At 44.9% G+C, this 25,655-nt stretch overlaps 2 protein-coding genes across 2 annotated transcripts; one reads left to right on the top strand and one right to left on the bottom strand.

Moving 5' to 3' along the window:
- The first annotated feature begins 117 nt into the window (after nt 1-117).
- Nucleotides 118-15,265, top strand: LOC109475476. The gene is given in 9 exon segments (XM_019776094.1): nt 118-431; nt 4,546-10,362; nt 10,365-10,854; nt 11,263-11,743; nt 11,745-13,036; nt 13,340-13,634; nt 13,636-13,719; nt 13,721-13,750; nt 13,752-15,265. Coding segments are annotated over 8 exon segments (8,505 nt in total). The 5' UTR covers nt 118-431; nt 4,546-4,583; the 3' UTR covers nt 13,806-15,265.
- Nucleotide 15,266: 1 nt separating this feature from the next.
- LOC109475490 (membrane frizzled-related protein-like) lies at nt 15,267-25,088 on the bottom strand. Its single transcript, XM_019776120.1, has 13 exons — nt 24,276-25,088; nt 23,453-23,479; nt 22,796-22,898; nt 22,293-22,401; nt 20,634-20,798; nt 20,083-20,191; nt 19,387-19,562; nt 18,351-18,395; nt 17,208-17,511; nt 16,613-16,846; nt 16,133-16,251; nt 15,716-15,847; nt 15,267-15,462 (listed from the first exon to the last, which is right to left on the bottom strand). The coding sequence occupies exons 1-13, from the start codon at nt 24,370-24,372 to the stop codon at nt 15,286-15,288; spliced, it is 1,797 nt and encodes a 598-aa protein (XP_019631679.1). The 5' UTR covers nt 24,373-25,088; the 3' UTR covers nt 15,267-15,285.
- Nucleotides 25,089-25,655: the final 567 nt, after the last annotated feature.

The following is a 25,655-nucleotide window of genomic DNA, read 5'->3' as shown; positions in this document are numbered from 1 at the left end:
TTGTTCTGTATAATCTTACTCCGACAGTAAAATCAATACATGCACTTCACAGCACAGTGTGACAACTTTAAGATGCCTGCCTTCCCTGTTATATGCAATGGCGCTGCCCATTGAACTCCCCTTGACCCGTACTTCCGGTGCCGTTGGAGAGATGTTTTGCATGCAGGCTTCAGGTCAGTCCTCTGCCTTTTACGTTCGGCATGGGATCAGGAACTGACTACAGACACTGCTGGTCAAAATCGGACCTTGTTTCCATTCCTTTAACAACGTTAACGTAGCTGAAGCAACTGTAGGCAAGAAGAGATTGCCACACGATCAGCATGGTCGGGACAGAGGAGCGATCCTGATTGGAGTACCGGTGGCGTGTGTGTACTTGACTTGATGAAAGCCGAAGTTGTTTCTACAGAGGATTCGACTATATCCTGCCAATGGTGAGTTGACAGCCGTATTCTTACTATTCATGCACAGTTTGTGTGCTGAGGACTTGGGTAATTCATATGTTGATGTCGGAAATAGTTTCTTTTCTTTCTTTTTTTAGCTAAACACCTGCCCAAGGTTTACCGTAGTGTTGTCTCAGCTGGCATGCATGCATGGCCTGATGTCTCGTACAGTCCGGGCTGAGGCAGATGAGAAGTTGCCCTTTTTGTGCGGATTGTGGATTGTACTTGACTAATGTGTCGTCCTACATATGGAAGAAACAGTATTGACAGCAACGAGAAACGCCAATGACAGGCAGAAACGGGAAGCAGTAGCTACGAGACGATTAGTTCCGCTTTTTTCGTCCCGCCCACAACAAGGCAACGTCGGCATTTAAAACCAAACATTTTGATGGTGTGGGCGGGATGTAGTCCGGTGGGTCCATAAATTTCTCAACCAACAAACCTGAACACTGCGTTTACCGACAGATAACAGAGATAATATACCCTTTAGCATATCGGTAACGTTACATATGTAACCAATGTCTCGTTGTTGAACAGATACAACATCTTAAAGAGGATCTATAGGAAAATGTTTTGGCGTGATTGATCGTGGCCGTTGCGCAAAATCCAACATGTCTGCCGCGCCGCGCCGTGCAGGGTCGGTGAGCTGATGGAGAAGGCGGCGGCGGGAAGTCGGGGTTTTTCCAGCGCTGTCTTTCCATATCCTAGTGAAAGCAGTTCGCACGATCGATAGCCTGTCCATGAGAACAGTTTGTCACTCAAAGGAGCTTCGCGGTTTCTCCAAGAAGGGGCCCGTCAGGTGTTCTTGCTGTTCGCGCTGGGCCGCGCAGGGGAGTAACGTTAAGGTGAAGTGGATTTTCGTTTGAAGACGAAACAGATTTGCTACACAAAATGTATTTGCTGATATTTTAGCAAGTCATAGAATAAATTTCTGATCCATAAGAATGGCTTTTGAATCTAAAGGTTATACTTTAGATTCTAGCTGGCCTAGCTGACCTAGCAGACCCCAGTGTTCTGTCCTTGGAGAAGGCATTTGACACCAACATGTGTGTTTCCTCAGTCGATTCAGGTGAAATTGAGTACATAGGATGTCCTAGATTGGATGTAAAGCAGGAGCCACACCTCAAGCAGGTCCAATCTATCCAAAAGTGAAGCGGTCCAGTGTGAGTGGATCAAAACTTATACTCTGTTCAGTCTTACAGAGCTTGTATCTAAGGTACAGAACTGGTGTGCTTCACCTAAAATTGGTTTAATCAAGGACATTATACATAATGTCCTTGGTTTAATGTTATATTTATGTGAAACAAAAAAAAAAAATGTGGCACTCAAACGTTTTTTGTGTGTTATGGCTCTTACCAAGGACATTAATGTAAAACGTTATATGTATAGGATAATGTCCTTGGTTTTATTATGTCAACATTACATTTTTGGGGTACTGAGCTCTCAATTACACTGGCCAAGGTCCTTGCACTGGCACAGTGGCAGGAACAACTTATCCCGACCCCAAGCAGATCTTTCTGTTAAAGCAGAGTGGTAGCCAGCATGGAAGGCAGTATGCAATAGGCAAGATACTATCCAACAGGCCACCAATTGATTGATTGGGCTGTCTGTCAGAAAACAGCACATATAACGGTTATATATAAGAAGGTCACAATCTCCCCAGTCATCCTCCACTTGGAGAGTAAGCAACAACATTTGTGCAGGTTGGCATCAGATTATTTGCATATGAATAGACGTAGGAGTGTTTCTGACCTTGGGCAAAACCCAGTGTATAGGTGTGCCTGTAACAGTAGAACTGGCTCCTCGCTGTCTTTTATACAAACCTGTCAGCCTGCTGCTGATTTATAACTTGTAAGGGTAAGGTTACGCACATAGGTGGGGGATAGGCATTGTCATGTGATCAGCTCATGAAAGGTAACTGTTATATGCAGATCTCCCAAAGGACTTGCTTTTGATAACAGAACTACAGTTCATTCAAACCCTTTTATATATTGCGTAAAGTATACAATGTACATGTATGTATAAGGTACATGTAAACGACTGCTAAATTGTGATTTCATGCATTCATGTATGTGCCCCCTCACCCCCCCCCCCGCCTTGTCCCAAAATCAAGTCAATAAAAAAGAACTGTTGAAATTTCTACACCTCTGAATGCAATGATAGTAACTGAGCTTCTTACATGTACCAAGAATGAGTTTCTGCACCGGACAGTGTCAGTTGGGTTGCACATGTATCAGCTATATCTTCCATGGTGTTAGATGCTCTATGCTCAATGCTGGCACACCTGTCAATGTGAGTACTGTAAATCATAAAACTTTTGCAGTAGGAGCGAAAAGGAGGCAGTTGAAACAATTCTATAGTACAGTCGGCATATAAGGAAGACATACTTGCAATGAAGAATCATGAAAAGCAAGAAAATAAAAGTGGCACAAAAGTTTTACAATTTACAGTAATGTTGTAACTTGTAACAAAGTTTCTTTCCCAAGAACCAATGTTGTGGCCAGTGAGAACTCCTCTTTCAATGCTAGACTTGATACTCCACTCACAGGTCACCAATCCCTCCACCTATTTGGAGAATGTGTGTGTAGGTATATACCATGGTGTGGTTCTCAATTAACCTGGGACTGACAGTTTTAAACAATGTTCCTCTCTGAGGCACTGCAGCCCACATACATTTTGTGTGTGTATGTACCAGTGTTTGATCTTTGACCCCAAAGTAGAATGGCTACTGGCTAGTAAGTAAAGATTAACCATAGACCTCTATTAATCTTTATTCCTATATCTCTGATGTCAGATGATGATGTAGTGTGATGAAGTTATATGTATGGTTCTATGTGATTCTGGTCCTGAGGGATTTGTGGATGGTAGGTGTAATATCAAGTTACATGTTTGAGTTCTTTGTGAATGTGTAAGGGGCTGTGTGTACTGTGTGTATTGGTTGGGACTCCAAAGGCCAGGTCCTTTGACCTACAATAGGGATGGACCAGGAAAGCACATATAGAGAACACTGTAAATGCATTTATTGTAGGCGTGGTATATTTTGCTGTATGAGGGAAAAGGAGGTTTTAACAGTGTTTGAAGTTCACAGTGGAAACAATACTGTATTACAATAGATATGCAATATTCGCAGTGTCATAATTTCAAATAAAGAGAAAACTGTGAAAATAAAACTGCTGCAGACATTTCATAATTTACAGTTGGTGCGCTCCCAAGCACCATCTGCATGGAATCAGAAACTTGTTGCAGAGAATTTGGAAGAAACAAGCCAACCTGGTCTGATTCTTTAGGATATATATTATGTAAATCTGTTTTTTTTTTAGTTGTTTATAGTGAGGCCATGTTGATTTGATTATATGGATGACATCCTCTGGGAACCCCAAAACTGATGCGCGCGTGCGAATAAAAAAAAAAGTTTTGCAAAAAAAAAAAGTCGCTTTCACAATGAAATCTACGTGGTCATGAAGGTTGAACAAATGGCACAGAATATGTTATGGCGAATAATCTACTCTTCGAATTCATTTCTTTACATTTTTTCCTTTTTCCTTTGATTTTGGCATTCTACGACATTGGTATCGTTTCTAAATGTTTTCCTTGCAACTTATGGTATATTTTTGCTCATTAAGCAACTGTTTTGCACGATTTACAGTATGGTTGAAAACTTTTTTTTTTTGGAAACGGCCGAAAATTCATGCGCGCGCGGATGTCATCCATATAATCAAATCAACATGGCCTGATTAAACAGAGGAGAGAGAGAGTAATTTGGATAATCGGCTTCCTAGATACTATTAAACACCTCAGATTGGTAGCTATGGGCACTGTGAGAAGCCTAAGCAATGAATTTTCAACAGGGTCACCTGACTCACCTGTTAGGTTTAAAATGCAGACTCTTACATGATAATTGTGGAAAATTCTTAGCACAGATTACTGATGTATTGTACATGTACATGTATTTGCAAAAGCATGTGCCATATAGACAGGTGGTCCTTGACAGCTAGTCCTACGAGGACCCCTAGTGGGTGGACATGTGAACTTCAATCATGATGTTTGTAGGTGTGATGATATTTTTGTCTCAACTTACATGTACATCTTGTTTCTTGAATTTCAGGTGACTTCTTGAAAAAAAAGAGCATCTGGTCATCAAAAATGATGGAATCCCCAGCAGAATCCAACGACAAGCCACAGTTCACCTGCGGAGAGTGTGACCAGAGTTTTCCCACGGCAGGCCAACTGAACAACCATCACAGTACACATACCTGGAAACAGTGCTTCCAGTGTAACTTCTGTAGCTACACTACAACATCCATTGGCCAGATGAAAAAGCATGCGGAAACACACAGCAATAGAAAAAAGTTTGCCAACACCTCCAGTACTTTAGACCCAAGAGGGGAAAAAAGTGATCAGAAACATGACAATCAAGAAGAGACAATAGAGATTTCAGATGGAGAGTGTGCTGATAGTGGTGGAGAAAAGGAGGCAGTGATATTGATTGAAAGTGACAATGAACAAGAAGATGGAAGAGCACACACACATAGAGAAGAAATATTTGCTCAGTTAGAAGACCAGAGATCAGACATAGAAAGTGCAACAGGCAAAGTACCACAGAGTGAACCGCGTATTGATAACAGCCAGTCTTCCATTTCCAATGCTTCTTTGGAGAACAAACCTTTGAGCTCAGATGGAAAACCTGAACAGAACTTGTTCCAAGAAACTGTGGCAAGAAACAATGTCCCTCCAGGTAACAGGGACTCCAGTCATCAGTCGAGAAATATTTTTGCCCAGTTGATGGGCGACTTTTCAGTTGCAACCTTGCAGCCTAGTTCTGCAATGGCTGATTGTATTACATCAACTGGTAATGAAAGGCAACAGTCACAGACCAGTGCTTCCCCAGATAACACCAATTCTGCTGCACCTGGAAGTACAGCAGAAACCACAGCTGAAACAACAGCTGACCCAGGTGCTGATATCCAGTGTGAGGTAGTCAGTTCAAGCAACAGTACAAGGAAGAAAAAGAAGAAGGAAAAAAAGCTCTGGACTTGTGAGTGTGGGTTCACAAGTTACTATCTTGACAACTTGAGGAGACACCTGCGCAAGGGGAGCTGTGCCCAGCAGAAGCACAATGTGTTCAGAGAGAAGATTGGGCCGAGGCGGCATGAGTGTTCAAGGTGTCCATTTTGGGCACCAACAAGATTAGGTTTGGTCAAACATCAAAAGGCTCATCTCAAAACCTACTTCTGCAGTGAGTGCCCTTTCCAAACGAAGCACACCGCCAAGTTGAAACGGCATGCAGAGATGCACAAGGACAATCATATCTACAGTTGTAGTAAATGCTCCTTCAGTAGTGACCACAGGAACATCCTCACAAGGCATAAGAAACTGCACGAGGTAGACAGTTCAAACCCTACTGTTTGTCAGAAAACATCCAAATCCCGTGCAACTGAACCGGAGCTGTTCTGTTCAATGTGCTCCTTCACAACCAGAGAAGGCAAGTATTATCTGCTGGAGCACCAAGCAGAACACTATGAGGATAACAGGATGAGATGTGACCAGTGTGATCTTGTGACTATGGACAAGCGCAACTTTCAGAGCCATCTTTGGACCCATGATGGCCAAAAGCCGTTCAAATGCACACATTGCCCTTACAGAACTGCACACGCTAAGTCTCTTGACAGACACAAAAAAAATCACAATGCAAACCTTCCCTTTCAGTGCCACCTATGTTCTTTCTCAACCAAAGGACAAAGTCCTCTGTCTGCCCACATGAATGTTCATGGCATCCACAACAGGTTTGATCAGAAGACAAGTGCCACGTCAAAGAGCAGCAGAAGGAAACTGGATGATTTAGAGGATCATTGCAGTGCCTCTGAAACCAATGACAGTCTTGAAGCCACCAAAATGGAAACACCAACTCAACAGTTGGATAGTAGGGAAGCTGAGGACAAAGACAGCAATGACGACGGTGAAAACTTTAACTGTAAACACTGTTCCTTCTATGCCAAAGACCGGTATACGCTGCTCCTACATGCAGCCAAACACTACCGTGACATGATATACCGTTGTGATCAGTGTGACTTTAAGAGCAGACACAGTGTTTCCCTAAAGGAACACCTGTTTGTCCACCTTGGGCAGAAGCCTTACGTCTGCACAAAGGATCCCAAGTGTCCTTTTGTTTCAGCCCATCAGGGAAACGTGAGGAGCCACATGAAGGCTCACTCTGCAAACTTCCCCCTGAAGTGTAAGTTTTGTACATTCACAACTGTCCGTCAGTCTGTGCTGACAAAGCACCATAGGCTTCACAAACAAAAGCCAGGGCAAGAAGCAAAATCTAGGCCTAAGCCCACTACAGTGTACAAATGCAAGTATTGCGAGCACACTGCATGTAGTCAACATGCACTGATGTGTCACCAAGCTGAGCACAAAAACCTACGAGTCTTCCAATGCAACAGGTGTCAGTTCTTTACAAACTCAAGGTTTATTTTCAGAAGCCATAAGAATAAGCATCTCAGCAGGGGCAAAGTTGGAATGAAGCAAGGGGACAGTAGAAAGGATAAACTGGTGGAGCCTTCAGTTCAACAAAAGCCTTTCAGTTGTTCAACCTGTTCCTACACGACAGACAAAAAATATCTGCTGCTTGTCCATGAAGCTAAACACTCAGGCGAAAAAGCGTTTCACTGTGATGAATGTGAATTTTCCACCCTCAATGTGCATAACCTGAGTCTGCATCTACGTGCACATGAACGAAGAAAATTCAAGCGGTACAAATGTGATGAGTGCCCGTACGTGGCAGAGAGGCAAAGAGCCTTGGTAAACCACACCAACAACCACAAGGCAGACCTCCCCTTCAAGTGCAAGTATTGCTCCTACACTGCAACCAGGGGGTACTACATACGTGTTCACACACTTTTGCATATCCACAGTAAGAAGAACAGGGTAGAAACAGAAAAGAGCAGGAGGGATAGTGAAGGTGTTGTCAACACTGTAACAGAAGGGGATGATCCTGAGACATCGCATGGTGATGATTTCGACATTGATGGCAAGGTAGATTCAGAAAAGACGAGCAAACCAGTCCCGGGTATTAGGCTGGTTATGACAGGATCGGGGCAGTACAAAACAACAGAGCCTTCCAAGCCAGCAGGTAAGAGGATCTACTGTGATTACTGCGATCACAGCACAACTCGTCCTCGGGACATGAAGGTCCACGTCAGGCTCCACACTGGCGAGAGACCGTACGCCTGCCCCGATTGTCCCTTCAGGGCTATCCAGTCCCATCATCTACAAAAGCACCGGAGGTATCACCAAGCAAACTTGGCAGAAAAATGCAAACTCTGCACCTTCTCTTGTAGAAGTGCCTCACTGCTGAGGTCACATGTCCAGCTGCATAATGACAAGAAAAACTGGCACAGGTGCCCCCACTGCAGCTTCACCACCAGCAGTTATCGTGTTGCCAACACACACATAAGGAAGCAGCATGTACTGTCGGGCTTTACAGTAGCTACTTCTACCCTTCCAGTCAAGAAAAAGAGCCCACCTCAACAGGATGAAGATGTAGTCAGTGTCGATAGCAGTAAAAGTGCTGAGGAAGAGGATGGAACAGACGAAGAGGAACTAGATGTTTGTGTCATAGATGAAGAGGCTGGGCAGTCTCCTAGTCTTCAACAATCATCTGACACGGTTGGAGAAAGGTTGGACCCAGCAATGGACAAGCATGAGGCAGACAGTGATAGTGCAGATGATTCTGAAGAGCAGGCAGACGTTTTGAGTGTAACCCACGAGGAAGAGAGCACCGATCAGAGTAACACTGATTGTGTGGAGGAATGCCAAGTGAAGTGTGATCAGTGTGAACATTCATCAGCGACCCATGTGGACCACCTAATTCACCTTTCTGTACACACCAATGACAAGACAATACTCTGTGACCAGTGTGATTATACAACCAGCAATGAATCCCTCTTCAAAGAACACTGGCAAACTCACACAAGTGAGAATCAGTTCAAGTGTGACCTCTGTTCATTCATAGGCACAGGCAGGGCAAACCTTCTCCAACACCAGAGCTTCCACTCAGCTAAGCAAGCCCTGAAATGTCGCTGGTGCTCGTTTTCATGTTCAGAACGACAGCACCTAGAAAACCACAGGCGACTACACGGGCATGGTCGTTTCAAGTACAAATGCCAGTACTGCCATTTCAACACTGACAATCTCTTTTTACATCTTGTTCACAAGGCAAAGCACTCAAGTATGGGGATAATGAAATGTAACATGTGTAAGACCTTTGAGACTAAGGATGCAAATGCATTGAAGGAACATCTGAAGGAGAAACACAATAATCATGAGCATTTCTCTAAAAATCTGCCATTCTTACGCCGTTACAAAGGCAAAGTATATGCTGAAAATGAGCTCTACGGATGCAAACTCTGCCCGTACAAAACTATTCAGCCAAAATCAATGATTGTCCACCTGTCGTGGCATGGTGCAAATGAAGTCTACAAATGCCCCTTCTGTAATTTCTCTCATACCCGATCATACATCATAGAGGACCACAAGAAGCTCCATGGATATGCAGGGTCCTTCAAGTGTAACCAGTGTAGCTTCGCCACTGATGAGAAGTACAGGCTGCTCAAACACAAGGCCATGCATTTTGGTCGGAAGACATTCAAGTGTGATCAGTGTGATTATGTCACAGATAACTCTCATAGACTCAAGATTCACACTACTCGACATAGTGGCCAAAAAACGCACACGTGTCCACTTTGTCCCTTTGAAACAATGAGTAAAACAGACCTAAAGGTGCACAGACTAAAACATGACGCAAATCACTCTCAGAAATGCAAGTACTGCACTTACTCGTGTGAGAATAAAAAGCACCTTAGCAAACACTTGAAGCTGCATGAGAATAAAGCAGATCTTCGATGCCTGATGTGTGACTTTGTAGCCACCTCAGAGTGTTCACTAGCCTGGCACGAAGTCAACCATCATAAAAAACAACAGCCAGTCAAACCTGTGTGGTCAAAAGGATCAAATAACGATGCCCCTACATCTGGTGTCAATTCTGCATTATTTGGCAGTTGGCGTTACCAAAGAACAAAGTGTCCCCAGTGTCCATTTGTAGCCCAGGATCTTCATAGGTTACAAGATCATGTACAGAAGCATGGGGCGGGCCTTCCCTTCAAGTGCACGCAGTGTTCCTACACATGTGAACGGGAAACAGACCTGACCCAACACTCCAGGTACCATGGTGTCAAGGGGGCGTTTGTTTGCCAGGAATGTTCGTACTCCACCGAGAAGAAAGTCTGCCTGTTGCTTCACCAGGCGTCCCACGCGGCCGATGGGATGTACAGCTGCGACCGGTGTGACTTGAAGACGTCAGACAAGGAGCTGCTGGTGAGTCACCTGAAGGAGCATGACGGGACCCAGGTCTTCAGGTGCTCCTTGTGTCCGTACAGCACAGTGATTGAGAGTAACTACACAGTACACCAGAGGAGGCATCGTGCCAGATTGCTGCACTGCTGCAAGCACTGTTCATACTCTACAGGCAAAAAGAAAGATATGGAAGCTCACAATAAAATGCATGAACGAAAGTTTCGCTGCAATGAGTGCACATACACCACTGACATCAGGTATCAGTTCCTCATCCACAGGGGCCTGCACACAGAAAAGAGGATATTTTCATGTGACAAGTGTCCTTTCCGCACTAAAGCCATGGTTGCACTCAGAAACCACATAGTCAACCAGTGCAACAACAATAAGCTGAGGTGCAGCGAATGCCCCTTTGTCACCAACCGGGGGGCGATCCTCAAAACTCACATGAAGTACCACAACGCCAACTTCAAATACAAGTGTGATCATTGCTCCTTCTCCACAGCACTGGGCTGGCACTTTCACAGGCATGCAAAGGTTCACAAGAGAGGCACCAGGCAGAGACAAAAGCCTCAACATCCTCAACAGAATGGCATGATAGCAGAAGTGACAAAGAGGAGGAAAAGACAGAATTCGAACCATCATGGACAGAAGGTGATCATGAGTCAGATGTGGATGTGGAGAATATTAGTGAAGATTACAATGCTGACCAGTCAAGTCATGGACGAGAAAACAGAAAGACAGATGAGACTAGGAACGTGACTGGGGAAAGTGAAAGTACTGAAGCGAAAGTGAAAGATGTCTCCGGCCCTTCCCCAGCCACCACCAGTACCAATCAAGAAACAGAAAAACAGCAAACCGTCTTTAATTTGGTCAAGTCGTATGCCAGTTATCACCTCTCATGCAGGTTCTGTCCTTACAAGACATCCAAAAGGCTCCATCACATGTCCCATGAGGCCAAGCATGGTGCTGATCTGCCCTTCAAGTGCAGCAAGTGTTCCTACAGTGATCGCTTTGAGGGGAAGATTGCCATCCACATGAGGGTCCATGGATGCCCTGGGAGGTAAGTATGTTCCTTATTCATCAACTTCAAAGTCAACAAGAAATTGGAATTGTCAGACTCTTTGGGTTTTTGTGAATGTATTGGAAATGTGGAGGAACTCTTCCTGAATTCTTGCACATACCAAGGACATTATACACATACTAGTACCCACTGGTATCCTCTGACCTTAGAAGCATATGCTGGGAAACATACAAACTAACTAAAACATCTGCTGGGTACAGAAGCAATGAAGATTTTCTGTACAACATGATCATGACATAGGAAGTGCCCCAAACAGTTATTTGTTGAAGGACAGATGAGACCTTTTAGCATATGTGCAATGTGTTATGCATTAAACAGTTATAACTGCATTGACAAAGAGTGCTGCATGTTTCATATTCATGCCATTTGAATTTTCCTCCTTTATAGGTACCAGTGCCAACATTGCTACTACTCTACCAACAATGAGGGCTTCCTGCAAGTTCACATGAATTCCCGGCACAGGACATCCAAAGTCTTCCATTGCTCCAAGTGTGAATTCTCCACTGAAAGACCAAAGTACCTGAAAGAACACATCCAAAAGCAGCACTTGTGCAAGCCTCTCCCCACCAAAGTGAAGGTCCTCGAGTACAAGTGCATCAGGTGTTCCTTCCAAGCTGCTACCTTAGCCGAGCTCTGGGAACACCACAAGCTTCAACACCAGGAGGAAGAGAAGCACTTTTACAAAGACGGGGACTACAGGTGCAGGCACTGTAGCTTCGTAGCAACCAAACAAAATCGCATGGCCAGGCACATCAGGATCCACCTACGAGACTTGGCCTACACCCCACAGCCTACTGAGGGGGCAACATCCGGGTCAGTAAACTATGCGGCGACACAGGCAGATGGAAACACACTTGTATCTGATGAAAAACAACCAGGAAGTTGGTGACGAATCCAGTGCTAGAAATTGCAATGTTATATCTTGTGAAAAATCAGTGGTGAAATCTAAGAACACAGCTCGTAAGAGTGTGCCACTGGGGAACAAAGAAAAGACAACCTACCAATGTCCAGACTGTAAGTTTACAGCAACAAGAGAGCACCTGGTACTGGCTCATGCGCGGAACACTCACAGGAAGGAACCTGATGTAGAGAAACAAAAGGTCGCCCGCTATCCTCGGCGTTTCAAATTATATAAATGTCAGTCTTGCCCATACTCTAGTTACAGACGTATCCATGTCAACATTCATGAGAAGTATCACTCTGCCAACTACCCGTTTAAGTGCGACCAGTGCACGTACAGCTGCCAGTTCCTGTACAAGCTCCTGCAGCACAAGGCGCTACATGACAGGGGGGACAATGTGTACCAAGCTGCTGTGCCCAAAAATATCACTGTGTACAAGTGCCCACTGTGTCCCTACACCAGCTACAAGAAGTCTGTTGTTCAGGAGCACAAGACGTACCACAAGGCTGGCTACCCTCACAAGTGCTCCAAATGTTCCTACTCCTGTAAGACTGATGCCAAGCTGCAAGATCACATCAAGCTGCACACTCAGGATGATATCGTTGACCAGGAGGGTATAACTATGTACCAGCCTCCTCAACGAGAGCAAGTTTCCTTGTTCAAGTGCTCAATGTGTCCATACAGGAGTTACAAGTGTCAGCACGTCTTATGCCACGAGCGTCTCCACAATGCCAACCTCCCAAACAAGTGTCGCTTTTGTTCCTACTCTTCCCTGTTCCAGTACAAGGTAAAGCAGCACCAGAAGCTGCATGAAGAGGAAGATGGACTTTCAGACACAAGCAAGGATGCAAGCCAAAATGCAGTCTGCAGTACAATGGAAGATGGTGAGGACGTGACCACGGATGAAGAGTTGCAAAGTGAGGGGATTGTATCCAAGAAACGAGGCCTCAACGCTGTGTTTGACAACAGTGACCGTTATCCACTGCGTGCTGAGGGTCGGCTCTCAATTCGCCTGTTCCGCTGTGCAAAGTGTCACTTCTACAGCAAGTCCTGGCGTCTCCTTCAGCTGCACAAGGCCCAGCACGAGCTGAAGATGATCAGAAGTGACAGCATGAAGAGGTCACTGCCTGCAGCCCAGCCTGACAGGGAGGCAGAGGGAGGGAGGTACTTCTGCAGGTACTGCCCGTACGGGTCCACACACATCAGCCATGTCTGGAGGCACGAGGAACGCCACAACGCCGGGCTGCCTTTTAAATGCAGGTGTGGTTTTATTACCTCTCTTCCAGTGGACACATGTTTAACATCTTGTGCTATGAATATTTCTTGTCATGGAGGTGAAAAATTGGAGTGATCTAAACATTAGATTTAGAATATTCAGTAAGATAATCCATACATTACTGCAGATCTGCTAAGGAAACTGGGGGGTAACCCACTTTTTAAATCTTTCACACTTTGCCCTTGCAGAAACCTTTTGTTGAGAGAATACTTAAGTATGTCAAGTCAGTTTTGAAATAGGCAGTTCTGATAATAAGTGTGACCTAATGGAATGTTGGTGTCCATCAGGTACTGTTCCTACTCCTCCCTGCTGGAGTTCTGGACAGACAGACACGAGGCGGTGCACAGAGAGGAGAGGCAGGTAGAAGCCATGCAGGACATTAGGAACCTCCAGATCCAGCCTGAGGAGAGGTCCCCAGTGTTCGCGTATGGGGACGACACACTGTTCGCTGGGATTGACACAGAAGAGGAACTGGCGACAAACAGCGACGGCTCGGACGACGCGTACTCGTGCAAACTGTGCGGACGGACGTTTGAGGAGTGGAGAACGTACCAGCAGCATGCCCGGCAGCATCGGCAGGCGGAGGGGAGAACATGTTAGTCATGCCGTTGCCCTTGGCGACCCGTTTACGGGAAGGGTGTTCTACGTGTTCACGTGTAAGCTGTGTGGGGCGCAGGTTTACAGGACAGGTGGACTGGGATCCAGCACATGCAACACCACAGGAGAAACAACAGGGTTCCTGACAGAAGATAGGCCTGTTTTCACTGGATGGTGATCGCTGAGCGAGTGTCAGCAACCAAAGTTGAATTTGTGGGACACTTGATTTTTCTTAAGTGGCAAAACTATGATTTGAAAGACAACAAAACACCCAAAATGTACCAAAAATTGTTTTTCATCTATGAAATTTGTTTAGCTATCTGTGAAGTCTTTGTTCGTTCAGTGGTGCTCAATTCAACTACATGGTTGACAAGTATAAAACCTCAGTGGACACTTTGATAATGTTTGTTGATCCACAGTGCCATGAAAAAAACAAGTATAAGGTAGGAGTAAACAACAGTCAGTGAATCATTAGTATGATGATCATAGATTGATATTGCAGTGTACCAGTAGTATCTGTGTTATTTCTTTTCAGTTAGAAATTATTCTACACACACGTGAAAGTTCTATAATCATAGCCCGTTGCTATTTAGAATACTGGTCAAGTTATGGGTCATCTAGAATACTTAACTTGAAAGCTGTTTGTCATTGTACATGTATATATGCATTCAGACACATTCCTCTTGATTATTATTATAATTATGATTTATCACAAAAACTGCTGGGTGTTATAATACAATAAGAACATATCAGGATATTTGTGACAGGTGCTATAATCATAAATCATGAATCTACATCTACTTACTATCATAATGCTTGAAGATGAGTGATATGAAATGTATATACATTAAGTACATGAAACAATGCTGCATACATAGCTGTAAGGAAGTTGACTCTGTACAAAGAGACATTGGTGTACAAGATTAGAACAGCTGTTGCAAGAGATTGCCAAGTGTGTTTTGTTGAGTATGTATTGATGGCAATGTGCAGGTGGAAATGGAAAAACAAGTTATTTTGAGAACCGTACATCTAATGTCATGTCTGGTTTTCACACATTTATGTTTATCCCTAAGCAGATGTCAGGTACATTGTATTTTTTCTGTCTTCTGCTTCCTTCGTTTACGGACATGTAGGATATTTCTGAACTATGAGTTCTGAACTAGAGTTGATGGTCGTAAGCAGTTATTTGATTAGACCAATCCCATAGCAAACATGACTTACCTGGCAACAAGCAACATACTGGTATCTTCAGTCACAGCAAACATTCTATACAATGTATTGTATATAGCCGGCTTCTAAATGAGAAAATGTACATTACTTCATGCAAAACCAAGGAGTTAATGTCCCCTTGTCTTCCCATAACAATTCCAGGATTTTGTCAAGCTAGCCACGAAAAACAGCTAAATTTAGATGGATTGATAAACATTCACAGATAGCAGTACTTTTTACATTGTTGCTGACATATACAGAATATCACAAAAAAATCAAGCACACTGGCATCACAAAACACAGATAATCTGGTCCACCCTACTATTATAGAAGCGTACAATTGTGTATAGGGAAGCGCCAGCACATAATACATGTATGTACACGCAATGTTACTGTTGTAGCTTCATTTTCCATCAAACGTTAATGTTTAGGAAGAAACCATGAAAATCGCCAAGGCCAAGCAGACGAGACTGATACTGGGCCAGCGGTGCCCTGACAGTCCTGCCACACCTCCAGACAAAACGTCTCTGTTGAAGAACGGCTTCCCCTCGCCTGTTAGCTGCTGTCGGTTACAGAGGTCTCTTTCACAGCATACACTGCATACCTGTTCATTAGATGTACATTAGATGTATACATGTAAGTACTACAACGCTAGTAGCACGGCAGTTGGTATAATGGCCAGAGATACACAGTTTACGTGTCATGCACTTAATGGTAGGTTAAGGGTCTATTCCATTTTCAACCTGCTGTCTTTCTGTATTTAAGAGACCCCCCCTCCATGATACCATCATGTCATGCGTGTGCATGGTTTTCCATTTGTATCAGAAAAGATCTAATGGAAGATTTTAGGATTTTACCTGTAGCCACCCGTCTTTACAGGCCTCGTCGTGCCAGAACGCGGGGCACTTGGAACCACAGCTCCGCCGGTAGAGGACTTCTCCGTCTGGGCGTGCGTTTCCCAACCTACTCGGACCGACGATACGTTCAACCTGAGAGAGGAGGAATTCGATGAGGACTGCTTGTGTGTACGGCAGACTTAGTCTTTGATGCACTTTGTGTTCAATCCATGACCCTTCATAAGCTATACGTACGATTTCCTATGATCGCAAAAGGAGGATGTTTTGGGATGTCGTTCACGTGTAGTACAAGATTTAGCTATCCTCTTACGAAAAAGGCTGTATTTTACCGTTGTTAGCGGTTGGTTAAGTCGCAGCTTGCTGAACAGAGGACAACGATATATACACATGTAAAAAGGCGTTGTCGGTTTTCCTTACCCAGCAGTCCTCGTCGTCCAGACACTCTGTCACGGGGACGGTGATGTCGGGATCGGCCCAAGGGTTCTCACAGTTCTCCTTCCCGTAGCAGGAGTAGCAGCGGCGCACGGGCAACGTACCTGGATGGGATTCCAATCAATCATCATGATAAACAACTTTGTTGCTAAATACTTTATTACGTTGCACACGAGTATTCTTCTCTTTAATCAATTTAATAGGCCGCGGTCACATACATTGTGCAATCGCAAACCGAGGGCATTATTGGCCAGGGATAGTCGTACATGTGTCCTACAAAATTCAGCTGTCTTGTTACGAGAAGGGCTGTCTTAGATCCTTGTCGGTAGTTTATACTACTGTCACAGCCTGCTTGAAAACTGTACTAGATCAAAATCGCACGACGACTTGCGTCGAATATGACCGCCCAGCTATCAACCTTTTAATAATAGATGCTTAAACACAGAAGACAGTTGAACGCCCTACCGGGGTCTGTGTCCCTTGGCGGGTAGGCTGTTGCTATGGTGTGGTACCACGCGGCCGTGACAGTGGAGTTGTCCGGTGACCTGGTCCTTCCGTTGGTGCCCGCCGGTCCTGTTGGATCCTGAGCGGTGGTTAGCCCAGGATCCAGGGTCAGCTCGTTGCCCGGCGAGGCGGTTGCCGTAACGCTACCTCCCATAGCCATTGTTGTTTCATCGTTGGGGAGCGTTGTCGTTCTCTCTGTAGTCGTTTGGTATTACAAGAGCACTGATAGTTAGTTGTGTACTCTTCAAGCAGAGGTCAGCCCTGTTTTGGACTTTAGTTGGCCAAGACACCCAAAGCCGACAAAATAGAAAGTGCGACTAAACGCCTTAAAAAGCTAAAGAAAAAGTCCAAAACAGGCCCACCCTTTGCTTGGAGAGTGAGTTGTCGAGTTGCTAACTTTTTCTGTACTGGAGACCACAGTGGAACAGGAAACAGGCTAGAACAATGATGATGTTGGATGTTAAAAAGACACAAATTGAACGTAGTCCAAACTACTAGTATGCCACCGAGAGGCTACCTTTCTAACAACTAGGTGCAGTAACACGTGAGAACGCACCGGGAGCTTCTGTAGTCGGACACATCATGGCTGCTCCTTCGTCCTCCCCGTCAGGACAGTCCCGCGTTCCGTCACACGTCATGTCCATGGTCAGGCACGTCCCGTCGCTGCAGATGAAGGCTTCCATCGGGCAGTGGAAATACTCCAAGGCGAAGCCCGCCCTCGGCGCTTCCTCGGCGCTGGGATTGAACGTGATGGCCAGAGCCTCTGCCGTCGCCTTGAAGACCTCCGTGGGCGCGGATTTCCCACAGGGCTCGCCAAGAGTCTCCAACACACCTGCTGCTAGGTCCGCCACGTCGATAACCTATAGAGGGGGTGGGGTGAATTGTTATTTCATATTCCTCAAGAAGAGGATAGGACTGTTTTGGGACATTTTCCAAATAGACTTTTGGTCGGGCTTTTCATTTCGTCTTTAAGGCCAGGACACCGAAAGAAAACGCCGACAAAATGTCTAAAAGTTTATTTAAAACGTCCTAAAATGCTTAACCTCTGCTTGGATAGTATTAGTTTCCTACATTTATGCAACATTTTCTGCGAGCTATGTTGGTGCACATCTGGAAGTTAACATTGAGCATGTCGTGCGCGCTAGCAGATATACATGTCTGTTATGATTACAGCGTGACAAGCGTTGGATTAATAATACATTTATTATATACTATGGCAAGTTATCGAACGCTACTAAATGTCCGCCCATCGTTACATACACTAAAAACATTATATTAACAACAAAGTAGTGATAGTCTAATTTTGTACAAACCATTGCATTGATATTACATCATATGAAGCTTTTGGGATCCATGCATTACCTACACACCAAAGACGAAAATTACTGAGAGAAGAGACGTCGTATGAGAAATGTTGCCCAACATATGGTGACGATCAGTATCATTTTAAAGAAAAAACTAAACAAAAGAAACCCTGCATCGCAGAGCATTTTAATTTAAAATGTAGAACGTTTAACACCACCTGTCCTGTTGTAACCTACTGCTTGCTACTGCCGTTCGAGGAAGCTTCAATGTTTCTCTGCATCGTGCATCTACTCCAAGTGTGACGAAAGAGTGACAAAGATGGTCATTTCTGACCTGAAAAAGGCTAGAAATGGACATTTTCCCTGTCGTCGTCTGAAAGCAATAAGGCACTTACTGGTTGGTCGCCTGTCCCATTGTTAGGCATCCGATAGGAGAGAACCTGTTCAGAGGTAGACGAAGACGATATGAGATGTAGAAAAGCTCCGACCAGAGGCACTCAGCGCACTCTGGATTTTGAAGGCGTTAACAGCACGTGCAGAGAAAGGGCACATGATTCCATCATGCTTCGATGCACCAAGGTTAGGCACCAAGGTTAGGCATCCAGGTAATAAGGTACACAAGATAACAGTTACTCATCGACTGGATAAATTTTGGGAACAGCTAGACGTTTCAGGTAGCATCCACTACCTTTCGTAGTGAAAGATCTTTGATCCAACAGGTACCTGTTATCTTGTGGCGCTTGCAGCATGCTTACGGACGCCAGAATCAGTCAGCATAAATGCCCTCCACACCATGCAAGAAGACTGCATTGAGCGGTCTCTGCTGGAAGGCCACATGGCAATATAGTCTAGCTCGCTCGATGGCAATGACAGCGAGAGGAAATCAGATAGACCAGAGTGTAACACCGTTGTACTGTGTGTGTGTTACCTCCCATAGGCAGACTAGAGAACGAGAGACTCAATTTGTGGAGAAAGAGAGAAGTACGGACGAGGGAAGTTAAAGTAGTACAGGGGTCAGGAAGGAACCAAAGAAACGAGAGGAAATGAGGCATGGTGTCGACGAACTGGTCTCTACGACCGTTACATACTAGTACTGAGCCGTGATACATGTATGTCAGGTTAAAACAGAACCTTCCCGGCTGCTCTAGTGAAGCATTTGTAGAGACCACGACTGTGTCCGCGCTCATTTGTTAAGTGTCCTAAATGACCACAGCTTCAGGAGCCACGCTTCACGAGAGTCAAGTGTAGACATCTTTGAAATGATCGTTTTGAATATTCATTTTCAACATCCATACACGCATTATGTTCACTTTCAATACTCACTGCTCAAGACAAGATACATACAAACACTCCTTAAACCAGCGCCGCCCGAAACAATATTTCCGCCCCGGAAGTAATGAACTGAACTACGCGGGAATTGTGGCTGCATACCGAAACTGGGTTGTCGCAGCTGACGTTAAAGATGCCGGTGAAGACGGCTGCCAGACGCTGGCCTGCAGGTGCTGATATGATCCACGTGCAGCTGACGCCTGGTGGGTAGAACTGCGGGTAGTTCATGCTGGTGAGGTTCCCTTGCTCCACGTCAGAGAGGATCTCCTCACACTCAACTGTGATCAAACAGAAGTACAACACTCGGAAGGATCTGTGGTTACGGCACATCCGTATCTTGGCGCTACAGCTTATGGATACGTTATAGAACATTTCATAGTAAGTATATAACAAAATGCGATTCCTTGTTTAGACACTCTCCATTAGACGGAGATACTAGTAGCTGAGCGAAAGTACAGCGACTTAAATTGGATTTATGTGACCTTTCATCTTATTATTGGAATTGGAATATGATGCTAGGAAAAAAGGAAGATATATATACATGTACAACAAAACACACGAACCGTAAAAAAGTATTTTTCTATGAAATTCGAAGTCGTTGAGCGATATGTCAAATCTCAGCTGTCTCAGCCACTAACGGAAAGCGGTTTTACAGATGACGCGCTTTTTTGTTTCAGATGAAGATAGATTTCAGACAGCACAAAATCTACAATCCAATATCCTTTCCGCGCTGGGACTGCGTGTTTTTTTAGCAGTTGAGTAACTGGTGAAAAGAAAGAGAAAGGAAAACAAAAATACCATCATAGTTGCAGTTGAGTTCGTCTTCCCAGTCCAGACAATGCTGATCCATATCGCACTGGTCCTCTGACGCCACGCATGTGTGAGTATCACACGTCATCATGCCAGGCTGTAGGAGGCAAAGGAATAGTTGGAGGGCTTCATTGTCCATTGGATGGAGGGGGCAAAGGAGTGTGGGGTGGTGTGTGTGCATGTGGTCGGTATTAGGGCCTATCAAATACATCGTGGCCCTACACATTAATCTATTCAGGAACTGCCTCCATAACTGTATGAATGTAAAATGTAAATGCAAAACCAGTACTACTGCGCAAGCACTTACACCGTCAGTAAGAAAATTGGTTTGTTTTCTTACATCACTCACTGCTCAAAATTTGATCTTTAGACATGAAAGCATAGGTAAAGGTGAGTCTTTACGCATAATTTAAGACACTCTAAAACTAGAATGTACGGACTCAAAACTGTGTTTTATGTGGGAGATGACAAAACTGTGTTTTATGTGGGAGATGACAAAATTCAGTTTGGTCCGGTCCACAACACGTTTTATGTCTTACCTGACAGGACGAGCTCCAGCTCACGCGGAACCCCTCGTATGCGGTGTTGGGGTCAGAGACTAACTCGAGCAGGACTTCGTTTCCCTCGACCTGGATAGGGTTGGGGGCCTGCTCACCACAGAACTCTCCAACCAACGGCGAGCTCGTGTCTGGTCCATTGTAGATCTAAAGCCACAATTTATGATATATGCTACACGTATAAATGAGTACTTTCAAATAGTCACTGCTGACGTATAAGTGCTCAGACGACAAGGGTCTAGATGCAATTCAAAGTTGGCACTAGCTGCGGAATATAGCCCCTGTCACAACACTTAAGCCTCGGTCACAACCCGCCGTACGTATATACGCGCAACTGCGTGCTGTCTACGTGCAAAAACGTGTGCAAATTTTGGGGATCCGTATTGGTGAGTACCGCCTCCGTACGGAATCCAACGGATTTGGGGGCACGCAGGCACGCCGTAGCTCGTTAAGTGCATGTAAAACTTTCTCTGCGTGCGGGATGCGGATTCACCCCCCGTACGTGCCAGTGCGGGAGACGCGCGTGCGATGTACGTACCGGTACGTACCGTGCGTAAGCAGCATGTGTAAGTACGGCCTGCATACGGTTTAGTGGCAATCGCACAGCGATCGTACGTTGTAAGCACGCACAACTCACTTAGCATTTGCGCACCGAACGATGCACGCAACAGCTCACGGCCACGCGTGGCTTGCAGACCACATACTTACACCTTGCGCAACCGTGAGAATGACGTGCATTGACGTACTGCTCATGCCAGTCCTTTCCCACGTTTTAAGATAAACGTAGCAGACGTGGCCTCCCTAAAAACGTACGGACAAAAAGCACGCACGGCGGGTTGTGACCGAGGCTTTAGCCAACCATAGCTTCCCAAAACCTTCTCCAGACCGTGGTTGGCAGCTAATCGTAAAGCTACGGTCACAACCCGCCGTACGTGCTTTTTGTCCGTACGTTTTTTGGGAGGCTACGTCTGCTACGTTTTTTCTGAAAACGTACGGAAGGAGTGGCGTCGACGCACGTCACTCGCACGTCAATCGCACGGTTGCGCAAGGTGTAAGAGTGTGGTCTGCACGTTACGTCTGGCCGTGAGCGGTTGCGTGCATCGTACGTTGCGCAAGTGGTAAGTGAGTTATACGTGCTTACAACGTACGATCTCTGTGCGATTGCAACTTTACCGTAAGGAGGCCGTACTAACACGTGCGTCTTTTGTACGGTACGTACGGGGCACGCGCGTCGCCCGTACTCGCACGTACGGGTGGTGAATCCGCAGACCGCACATAGAAAAAGTTTTACATGCACTTAAAGTTCTACGGCGTGTCTGCGTGCTCCCAAATCCGTAGGATTCCGTACGGAGGTGGTACTCACCACGCACGGATGCCCTACGTTTGCCCACGTTTTTGCACGTAGACAGCACGCAGAAGCACGTACGGCGGGTTGTGACCTTAGCTTAAGCAAGGTCATCTGTGGTTGAGATTTGGTCAGGCAGGTTGCCCACTAGTCCTTAAAATTCCAATCACAATATATATGATAAGATGATCAGAGGAGCTAGAAAAGGATGGATGTCATGCAACTTTCAACCCAGCATCGACCTTGTAGCAAAATATAGATGAAAAGTTTGATGGAAAGCAACAAAAAGAACATACCCTCAACACGTCGAAGTTACAGCCCTCCTGGTTTGGCAAAGTCTCGATGTTGAAATTAGGGTCGAATGTCAAGACAAGATGGTGTCCAGGTGGCGCTACAATCCGCCAACTGAAGCAGGGCAGATTCAAAACATTGTAACCTCTCTAAACCTCTCTACTGTTTATAATTGAGCCGTAAGACTTATAGCTAAATGACACATATACAGACATTCCAATGCCGTAACGTGTAGCTGTTTGAACTTTGCAATTGGCAACATGGGTATTGAAAAAATAGACCAGTAAACCATCATTAAAATATGGGACTTCTCATTAGCAACTGCCTTCAAAAAAGAATTCGAGTCCCTCCGTTATGCACGTAGAATGTACGTATACTTTTTTTACTTTCTTTACAATTGTTACCCTGCAATAAGTGTTTGGGCATGAGTTTGCAAATAAAATTGTCTATACAGCCTTCCGTCAGCCCGACCGTCCCCTAGCTGTGAAGATACATGGCTAGTACTCACGTGCATGTGACGTCTTCTTGGTACACGTCAGGGTAGAAAGGACTGGACACCACGCCACTCTGCGCTTCGGTGACGACAGGTCGACGGTCAGCGTCACAAGGTGCTGTAGATCATGGGCGATATATGTGTATAAGATCTACAGGTGGTTCAACCTAACTGGGCATAACGATGTTGAAATGTACTGCGTCTCTATGGATATAAGATATTTCATTTCAGATTCATGATCAACAGTAGGTAGTCCGGTTACATTCGTCGTGAGATCGTCGTGCGATTGCAAACTGAGGGCATTTTTGGCATAGCCGTACGGAATGCATGCATATTTCCAGTCGAGATGTACATTTCACAAGTACGCGCGTCAATAACAACAACAAAATAAAAACAAACTGAATAACATTGATTCGATAAAAGTGTTGGTTATCAAGTTCATGGACGAATCTGATAACAGGAAAACTTGGCAAATGTATGTACTCAGTCATATTTCTAACTACCATGTCCTTACTCCGAGAATAGTGTCGAGGAGGTCGCCATCAGACTGGCCACGAAAAACGCCAGTCTTGGATGAAAAACGTCCACAGCATAAGACGTCAGAATTGTACAAACCAGACCATGACTAGAGCAGCACTACATGTAGTATTACTAAATGTGAAACTGACCCACCTAATTCAGCATTGATATCAAAGCATCCTGATGAAGACACGCAGTTGTTGGTGGACATGAAAAGAGAAGATTACGGTAAGTAATTATATAATGGTGCATTGTACTTGCTCAGTACCAAGGTTAATAGACATCCAGTAGGGTGGTAGAAAACGAATACTAGTCAGGGCCTGGGGAACTCATTCCCCACATAAGACCAAGACCGACAACAAACGCTGATCTCCAAACGTGAGTGCCGTGTGGTTTCCTATCGAAACCCCGCTTCGCGCCATTTCTACCAATCCTCCTACTAGTAAGTCGGAAATTTGGATCTCACCTTGAGCAGTGCAGTGGACACGAATACATCCTTGCATTATTTCTAAGTGGGCGTATTACAAAGAACCAGCACTTGTTTTCTTTACTCTGATATGGCGAGTGCTCAAAGGAAGAACAGTACATGTATACGTATTACGTGGCTGAGGGACAACTAAGAGTACATTTACACTCTGTCTCCCAAGGTTGCATTAGTATGGTAGGTTTTCTGTCTGCGCAACGCAAAACAAAAGATCACTATATCGAAAAGGCCAATATTTCAGTGTTTGATAAATTGCCTGAAAGAAACGGGTGTACAATTGAGAGTAGAACTATTTAGAGGCGTCCTTAAAATACTGGCGCCGTTTTGAGGGCAAATTTAAAAGTCATGTAGCAGTAGCTATAGTTTCGGTGACTGGATTCCGACCAGTGCCCCACACGATCTCTCTACTTGTCACCTATCTTTAGACCAATGATTAAACAATTCTCCGGTATGTCCCCAGTGTTATCAAATAGAAATGGTACATGACTATACCTGTAAGCTCCAAGATACAAGCCACAGATGCGATGAAGAGAAGGATGGAGTGACATTCTGCCGTTGACCACGGAAACGTCGTCTTGAGGCCGTGCATCTCTCCTTCTGACCAGACCTCGCACCTGGTCCAACTCCCAGACAATCTAAAGCTTACAGACTGGAAAAAGTAAACTTTCACACGGTGGCTTTTTACTAGACGGTGCGGAAATTAAGTTGTCATGGCAACGCGAACTCACATCAAACTTGTGGTAAAGTTTAGGTTAACTCTTTGTCTTCAGTTTGCATTCCGCACTTCGTGGTTTACAGTCAACAAAATATGTTAAAAGGACGCCCTTTCTTACACAGACGTGTTTGACTTTGCCTGCTGTAATGGCATTTGGAAACCGTAATCCCTATGACGTGTGAACTCTTACACAACGGATTTAATGTTGAAACTGTATCCCGAATAAGGTGAGCAGGTAATTACCGTAAACTCAAATATTTCATCACTTGCTTTTGAAAAATGGCTTTTTGCCAATCAGGACTCATTGTAGCGCCCATACAGAATCGCTGGCTAATTTGTAAATATGTAATGCTGTCGTTGAACAATATAAACAGTAAAAGGGCACACTTCCCAGGCAATTAGGAAATAGTAATCGAGTTACGAGTAAGTGTACCATTGAGCACACCTATGTTTTAAGACTTTTGGCTTAAAAATTCTATGACATAAAAATCGTGGGACGACCTACTTATGACCGGGCTATAACAGAAAACTCTGGTGGGAGCTTTACTCCAGAACAATACAGCTCGGGAAATGGTGTTACTTACACCTGGTATTGCTTTGTACCTAGAGTATCATTTTCTGATATTCTCTGCTTGCGACAGCCATAGAGAACAAGGCATTGGAACAAAAACAGACAGATACCAGGTATACTGTAGTACCTGTACTCTTTTAGAGCCTAAGTAATTACAACCCCAACGATATCTATCAAAAAGACCATCAAATTGCCAAATCCAGGTCTCTTTGAGATCCACAAAGGGGCTTAAAGTTAAACAGTTGTGGCCAAACAGCTCTGCTGTTAAAACCCCTCGTTGCCCTTATCATCCTGGTATGTACCTGCCATGGTGCATCTTAAGGTGCTGCATTGTTCTGAAGGTTTGATCTACAGAGAGGATAAAGACCATAATTTGCTTTACATAAACCTGATTTGGCCGCAACTGATTTGGACCCCTGCAGTGTAACACTTAGCAGCTACCTTGTGTTCTTCCCTCCAAGTCAACATGACTTGGCCCTCCTGCTGAGCCACCCCTCACATCGATTTGAGTCACCTCTGGGTCAGTCAACTCTAGGGCGGGGCTTGGGGGTGGAGGGTTGTTAGTGTAGGGAGACTACCTGAGTAG

The sequence above is a fragment of the Branchiostoma belcheri genome, unplaced genomic scaffold, assembly GCF_001625305.1.
Source record: "Branchiostoma belcheri isolate BF01 breed outbred unplaced genomic scaffold, Haploidv18h27 scaffold34, whole genome shotgun sequence".
Classification (NCBI taxonomy): Eukaryota; Metazoa; Chordata; class Leptocardii; order Amphioxiformes; family Branchiostomatidae; genus Branchiostoma; species Branchiostoma belcheri.
The sequence above is the reverse complement of the archived record's forward strand: the minus strand, read 5'-3'. Positions and strand labels throughout refer to the sequence as shown.